Below are 8451 nucleotides of genomic sequence, written 5' to 3'. Positions count from 1 at the left end.
CAATATATGTCAGAAGCAGAACATAAACCCAAATCTTCTAAGGTCCAAGGCCAACTTTGTTTCTTCTTCACTGTTCTGTCTCTTCTTTATTAAATCATCTCATTACTAAAGTCCATAAAGTTCCATACAAATGTCACCTATGAAATTATAGTTCTTCAGCAGAAATCAAAACCCTGAGTGAAAGGGATTGGTAGGGGAAGAAAAAGGTCAAGAGTATAGCAGAATGGGGCAAGCAGTTTGCAGTTAAGTTCAACTAAGCATCATAAAATATGTACTCCTGGAGAACAAGAACTTTAATTTTTTCCCTGAATACCCTGCTCCTACCACAGTGACTTAAATGCAGTAGGTAATCAACAAATGTTTTGAATTGAATTGAAGGGAACCACATGATCCTGAGGAGTAGTATGAAGTTGCTGAGACTCCAGAGTGGTTGAAAAGTAGCCACAGTCTCTCATGTCTATACTTAGAGTCAAGTTATTGCTTCACATATTGAGAAAATTATTCAAAGTTACTCCCGACATATTTTCCCAAACTGACTGGTCACATTCCTAGACCATAATGGAGTCCATATAAGAGATGATTTTAGAAAGAATTGGAAGGGGCTATACAGAATTCAAATTAATCCGTCTGCAATGCACAAAAAATTCCATCCCAGACATGAAATGCGTTTATTCATATGTAGTGTGTTTATTCATGGTCACTTTACATATGGGCATGCTCAACTATGTTCTCCTGAATCATGGCCTAGTCAAATACAACCAGAAGGGCAAGCAAATTTCAAGAGAAATGTTGGCTCCTCAAAACAGAGGAGTATTCTCTGCTTGGAACTCCAGGACTCCACTATGCATGTTGGAAATTTGCTTCAAATTCAATTCATTTCAAGTTCTGTACTTATTAGAGCTATGTCTGATTATTCACTCACTTCCATAGGTCCTTAATAAGTGTTTGAGTTCTCCTTTTTTGAGAGCAATACCGTTAAAATAGACTCCCAATTATTGCACAAGAAACCCAGTCTTCCATTTCCTTTCATCATCTCCATCCTCATCCTGACAAGCCTTATAAGAGATTCCTTATAAGAGTGGATACAAATTATTACCTCTATTCTGAAGACTCAGAAATGTACTTGTTCAACACTCGTCTCTCCTCTGCACCACAGTCTGTCATCATCAAATGTCTCCCAAGAATCTTCAATGGTCATCTTTTTTATCCCCTTTGGTTTACCTACTGGCTCATCTCATAGAAGTAATGAACTCCAGTAAATAATTTATTGTTCAGTCATTTTTCAATCATGTGTGACTCTTCATTATGCCACATGAGGTTTTCTTGGCAAATATATTGGAGCAGTTTTCATTTTATAGATGTGGAAACAAGATTAGGTAACTTGCCCAGGGCCACACAGATAGTAAGTGTCTGAAGCCAGATTTGAACTCAGGAACACGAGTCTTCCTGACTGCACACCTGGCCCTCTGTTCACAATGCCACCTAGGTGCCCCAGTATATGAAGTACTGAACAAAATTCCTGAGAGAAGGTTCACCTGTTTAATGCATATATAGAGGATACTTTAAATTTTGAATACTAACTCGCTATAATTAATAGTTGAGTTGTGTAGTTGGACAACAGACTTAATAGCACCTTTGCTTCATTTGATTTAGCTTATTTGCAGTTTGATATCTTTACATGCCAGAGCAATGAACCCCCTTGTCCAAATTCACTAGGAGCTCCAATACTTGTATAGATATTACCTGTCTGTGCAGAGAGGTAGGTTCCTGGTAATGTATAGATGGAGAGTGGTGCAAAGGAAAAGGGACATCTAAGACTCTAGCCCAAGGTCTTAAACACAAGTCTTCCAACCTTGAGTTCATCTGATTTTGTGGTTTACTTCCTCTGGACCCATGAGCCATATACTCTGAAGTAAAAGAAAGTGAAATCACATCTTGTATGTGGAGATGAGTGCGGGGAGCTTTCGCCTTTAAGTTATTGATTTCTTGAAAAACCTGCTTCTAAGCTTTTGTCGTTGAATATGTTATGATCAGCATCAGACCAGTGGAACACATTACCAGTTGGAAGTTCGTATTCGAAGTATCCCAAACTATGTTTCTGCATTGTGCCTTGAGATGAAGAATCAGATTGCTGAGCACAAAACTTTTATCTCATAAATTTGGCTTCAGATATGGAAGTTTTGTGAGTGAGAATTTTTATTTTTCTGATTCAGCCATCCACCTTTAAAAATCACAAATTTGTAAAGCATTTATTGCTATATAGTGCAAAAAGTCCCAACAGTTTGGTAATTCCCTGATTCCCTCATTTCAGTGTCTCCACCTGGATATTTTGCTGGCCTCTCAAACTCAACATATTCAAGACTCAACTTATCATCTCCCTCCTTCTCCAATTGCCCCTTCTCCCAATTCCTTAGTGATACTAACATCCTCCCAGGCACCTAGAAACTAAAATTCAGTTGTTACTGATTTCTTCCTTTTTCTTCGACCTCCAGATCCATGCAGTTGATAAGTCATATCTCTAACATCCCTTATGTTTGTACCTTTCCCTATACTCACTCTTTGACTATCCTAGTTCATGTCCTCATCACCTCATGTCTTTACCCATAAAGTAATCTCCTAACTGGTCTCCCAGACTTTGGTCTCTCTCTCCTACAATTCATCCTCACAGAATAGCCAAAATAATCTTTCTAATCCACTCTTCATTGCCTACAAGAGAAAAACTATAAACTTTTCAGCCTGACATTTAAGAACTTCCACAATTGGACTCCAATTTAATTTCCAGCCTTATTTCACATTGCTCACCATTAAATACTCTAAATTCCATACAAATGGAATGACTAGCTCTTTCCTTCACACACAACTCAACCTACTATTTCTTTCTGAAAAGCATTGTGTGGGCTGCCCCTAATGCTGGAAATTCACCTCCTCATCCCCTATCATCCTCCTCCTCTTCTTTTAATGCTCAACTCAGGTTCCAAAGTCTTCTATGAAATTTTCCAGTGAAAATTTTTCCTCCCTATACAAATTTTTCTAGAATTCTTTGCCTGTATTAACCCTTAGTCCTATCAGACAAGCCATACAAATCTATGTATATGTATGATATTATATTATTAATTATATTGCACATTGTGTATTGCATTATTGCAATATACATAATACATCATACACCATTATATCATATGCCATTATAAATTTATTTATAATTATTTGTGTATCATTATGTTAATTAACATAGATAACAATTATTAATCATAATATTAATATACTTATTTATATGCATATATGCATCATATATTACACAACATTATATATATGTATATAACTCCCATACCCACAAGAAGGCAAATTTCTTGAGGCAGGAAACCATTTTATTTTTCTGATTCCTTGCACTTAACAGAGTGCTTTGCCCATTGAAGATGTTTTACTAAGTGTTCATTAAATTAAAAATCAACATCCCCTGGTTATCTCATTCATATGCAACCCAACTCCTTAATTACTAAAGGTTAAAGAGAGGGAGATTGAGTCCAATGGGTTGTCTCAAAACTATTTTCCATGACTCATGATAGTCATTCTCTTCTAGGCAATGAATGTTGTGTCCACAATCGTCTCACAGCTGACTTCATCTCTTGGTTCCGTAAAGTATAAATCATGGGGTTTAACATGTGGGGCATGACTGTGTAGCTGATGGAAATGACTTTGTCTGTGGGGAAGGTGGTGAAGGGCCGGGCATATGTGTAAATACAAGGCACAAAATGCAGTGCCACCACAATGATGTGGGTGGTACAAGTGGAGGCAGCCTTTTTCCTCCCTTCACCTGAGTGGGATCCCAGCATCACTAGGATGACTGTATAGGAGACCATCAAGATGATGAACAAGATGATGACCAGCAACCCACTGTTGGTGATAATTAGGAGCTCTAGAAGGGAGGTATCAGTGCAGGCCAGTCTTAGGACCTGGGGGATGTCACAATAGAAGTTATCTATGATGTTGGGACCACAGAATGGCAATGGGAGCAGAAGAATCAACTGAATAGATGAATGTAAAAAGCCTGCCACCCAAGCACCCACCATCAGTCCCACACATAATTGTATATTCATGATGGAGACATAATGGAGGGGACGGGAGATAGCAACGTAACGGTCATATGCCATCACTGAGAGGAAAAACAGGTCAGCCCCTCCAATGAAATGGAAGAAGAAGATCTGGGTCATGCAGCCATTGTATGAAATGGTCTTGGTCTCTGAGAGGAAGTCAACCAACATTTTAGGGGCAGTAACCGAGGAAGAACTCATATCCAGGAAGGCCAGGTTTCGAAGCAGGATATACATGGGAGTATGAAGCCGGGGATCAAAGGTCACCATGACCATGATGAGGATGTTGCCCAGTATTGTAGTGATATAGACAAACAGGATCACCAGGAACAGGAAACTCTGCAACTCCCACATTTGTGAGAGGCCCAAGAAAACAAACTCAGTTATCCTAGTGAGGTTCCCAAGATCCATGAACTTGAAGTTCCCCTCTAAAAAAACCTGGAAGAGAAATGACATAAGACAAACTCATTAATTCAGGTTCATTTTCTTGTAGAATTTGTAATAATGGGGAAGTGAGAGGATTAAAGGGCTACCTTTGCATTATCTCTATGAGAAAACATTGAGCGGGTCACTAAACAGTGTGAATATGAATGTGGTGCATACAGACAGTCACTCTATCTAGCAGAGAAATATTTTCAATCCATTGTAGTGCCATTCCACTTACCTACAACATACCATTTACAAAAGATTTTTATATCTTCATGGAATGTTAGAGCTGAAAAGAAATGAGAGGTTGAAACAAGATTAACAGGAACTATACTTGTTAAAAATCTTACTGACATACTGGCACATAACATTCTATTTCCTTATAAGAATCACACATTTTAGACTTTCCTACCACAAACCATAACCCCTCGGAGCATTCATTCTAAATTAATGAGCTTTGATTGTTTAATTTTTTCATTTAATAAATCTGTATTAATCGTATTATATACCAGGTATTATGTGAGGGAATTATGGGAACTGAGTGAAAAACACTGACTCCATCTTCTGACTCAATTCGGGATCTAGCTCAGTTCTCTTTCTATCCAATTATGGGGTCCAGCCCAGTTTCTGTCTTCTGAGAAAACTTTATTTAATTATGGGAATTCTGAGAAAACTTTATAGTATTGTTTTTACCTAACCCTTCATGGCTGGGATGCTAAATCACCTCTATTAGGGTATGCTAACCAAAAACCCATTCATATCCAAAGACTGATGAAAGAAATTGTCTTGTCATTATACATCTGAAGCAAAACACATGCTTTTCTGAAAACTCTTCCCATATTAACCAATCAGTTACTGTTTCCTTGTTCCTGTGATTGAATACAGACCCTTGGGGAGAAGCGGGACATCTCCTTTTCTGATTTCAGGGAATTGCACCTGTTCGCTCTCCTCCTCCCAATTGGAAATGAGATTACCTAATCTTGTGTCCTGGTTTATATCCTGTTAATTGAGGAAGAAGAAAGGAGAAGATTTTTAGCTTTTTCCCCCTGGTTTCCTGCTGTTCACCTTCATAGAACTGGCCACCCTCTTTCACATTTTCTATCTATAATTTCCTTTGACTCCTCCAAGGAATATTCCGTATTAGCTCTAGTCTCCTCCAATCATTCCCTCTCTGTATGCTTCCTCAGTACAGTGCATTCAACTAATTCTAGGTTAAACTGAAAATCACTAAATGTCAAAAATAAAAGGGACTTTAGAAATTATCTAAGCCAATCTTCCCTCCTCCTTTGACAGAGAATCTGAGTCTTGTAGAGTAATTTTTCACTACTATACAGTTCTTGCCTTCCAAACTAAACCATAAATTCCTCTAGTTTAGAAAATATGTTTTCTTGTTCTGTGTTCTCCATAATGCATGGAACAACACTTGGCAGAACTGAGACAATCCATAAAGACCTGAGGAATTAAAGAATCATGAATAAGAAAGGTGAGGGATCATGGATAAGGAGTCATAATTATACCTTAGCTGTGCTAAAACAGAGGTAAAAAACAAGAGATTTATGACCTGAAACTACACAGCTCACAGAAACATTTAGTACTCCAAAAAGATTAAGAGAATCATCTCATCCATCCCTCTGCCTATGGGTAGGGCTGTACATAAACCATTCTCATCAGAATGTGAGAGAAGACCTAGAAGTTCCAATTCTTTGCGCTTTCAGAGACATCAAAACATCCTAACAAACACAGCGGATATGGAGAGGGTAGAAGCCAGTGCAGCTAGCTGATGCAGTGGATAGAATGCTGGCTCTGGAATCAGGAAAACTGATCTTCCTGAGTTCAGACACTTATAGCTATGTGACCCTGGGTAAGTCACTTAACCTTTTATACCTCAGTTTCCTCATCTGTAAAATGAGCTGGAGAAGAAACTGGCAAACCACTCCAGTATCTTTGCTAAGAAAATCCCAAATGGGGCCAGAAGGAGTTGGACACAATTGAAAAAAATGACTGAATAACAAGAAGTCAGAGGCAGGGAAGAGAATAAAAGTGAAGAAATTGAGTAGGAAGAAAGCAATGAGAATGGAGAAAGCTTGAAATGAGGAAAGATCTAATCTAACAAAAGCTTGTACAGGGAAACAACAGAGAAAGGCAGGAAGAATGGTGGATATAGTACTGAACTTGGAATTATGGTGTTCAGGATTCTTCCTTTTGCATGGATTACCTGTGTTTTTGTTGTTGTTCAGTCATGCTTGATTCTTCAGGACCCTATGACTTCCAGCTAGGAAATATCTGAGGGCAGACTGGAAGTCAGAAAGATACATCTTCCTGACTCCGGGGCCAGTGCTCTATTCATAGCACTATCTAGCTGCCTGATCACTTAAACTAAAATTAAACATTGGAAAGAGCACTGAATTGTTGCTCCAAGGATCTGGGTTCAAATTATGGTTCTGTACTGAATTCTATGTGACCTTAGGCAAGTCACCAAAATTCACTGAATCTCTGTTTCCTCATCAGCAAAATAAGAGGATTACATAAATTGACCTCTGAGGTCCCTTCCAGATTTGAATTGATAATCCTATGACCTCTCTGACCTTAGCATCCTCGTATGTAAAATAAGCTAACACAAGAGAATGTGTGTAAAGTGCTTTTCAGACTTTAAAGTACTATTTAACTGTAGGCTATTGTTATTATTGTGTTGTGGAAAGACCACTCACAGGAATGGAAATCAGAATTGGGTCCTAGTTCCAGCAATGCCACTAACTATACAGATCATTTCATTTCTTCAGGACAGTTTCTTCATCTGTTAAGTAATGAGAATTGAATAGATACAGGGTGGGGAACCTGCGACCTTGAGGCCATATGTGGCCCTCTAGGTCAAGTCCAGTCCTTTGACTGAATCTAGACTTCACAGAACATAATAATTTTTAAAACAGGAGAAGTTTGGATTCAATCAAAGAGATGCACTTGAGGACCAACAGGGTCACATGTGTCCTCTAGGCTGCAGGTTTCCCAAAGATCTCTGTATTTCTTTTTGGCTTATATAGTTGTGATTCTTTAACAGTATAGGGTCCTGAGAGTCCTGCTATCAACAGCTATTTTCTCCCCAACTTCCTTTGTCCATGACACACTCTGAAGGTTAGATGAGATGAGTGTCTCTACCCTTTATTCAGAATCAGCCAGTTCTTGCCCCTTTTCTTATGATTTCCTGGCTATTCTGCCCTATCATTTTCTCAACTCTAGCTCAGAGCTTCTGTTCCTAGCTAGAACTTTCCCTGGATTTGCTGCATCATCTTGAAGCCATGTCTTCTCAGTTTCCCTATTCTTCCCCGCCCCCCCCACTCTGCTGACTCTAGGAAGAATAGCTGACATTTGTATACTGTTCTAAGGTCTGCAAAGCTATATACACACACATACACACACAAATATATATATATATATATATATATATATATATATATATATATATATATATATATATATATATATATATATGCATGTATCCATTTGTATATATCAGCTATTTGATTTTTACAGCCACCCAATGAGAAAATTGCTATTATTGTCCCAATGTTACAGATGAATGAAATGAGACTCAGAGGTCACAAGGTAATAGCTAATAAGTGTTTTAAGCAGATTTCCATACCCAGTCTCCCTCACTTCAAGTCCAGCCCTCTATCCACTACATCAAAAGAACGAGGAGACCCAAATTCCCACCAACAACAACCAATCTTCAGATCTAGGTTCATATTTTCCAGAGGCTTTGTAATTCTGCTAGAGCCTTTAGGGATCAGGAACAGTGTTTCTTCCCAGGCACAGAGTGACCTTCTATAACAGTCTTTGATCCCAGATAAAAGACAGTGGAGATGTGCTTTAGATCAATAATGAGCTAAAGACATTATTTCAAAGATAAAGACCAAAAAAATTTAAACTCAGTTATGGG

General features: G+C 38.3%; 1 protein-coding gene across 1 annotated transcript; it reads right to left on the bottom strand.

Annotated features, from left to right (window-relative positions):
• Positions 1 to 3283: 3283 nt before the first annotated feature.
• Positions 3284 to 6321, bottom strand: LOC140528724 (olfactory receptor 4D1-like). The gene is made up of 2 exons (XM_072646820.1): positions 5405 to 6321; positions 3284 to 4806 (listed from the first exon to the last, which is right to left on the bottom strand). Exon 2 carries the CDS (start codon positions 4545 to 4547, stop codon positions 3567 to 3569), a length of 981 nt encoding a protein of 326 aa, XP_072502921.1. The 5' UTR covers positions 4548 to 4806; positions 5405 to 6321; the 3' UTR covers positions 3284 to 3566.
• Between the last annotated feature and the right edge of the window lie 2130 nt (positions 6322 to 8451).

The sequence above is a fragment of the Notamacropus eugenii genome, chromosome 2 (assembly GCF_028372415.1).
Source record: "Notamacropus eugenii isolate mMacEug1 chromosome 2, mMacEug1.pri_v2, whole genome shotgun sequence".
Taxonomy (NCBI): Eukaryota; Metazoa; Chordata; class Mammalia; order Diprotodontia; family Macropodidae; genus Notamacropus; species Notamacropus eugenii.
Note: the sequence above shows the minus strand (reverse complement) of the source record. Positions and strands in the feature narration are given on the sequence as shown.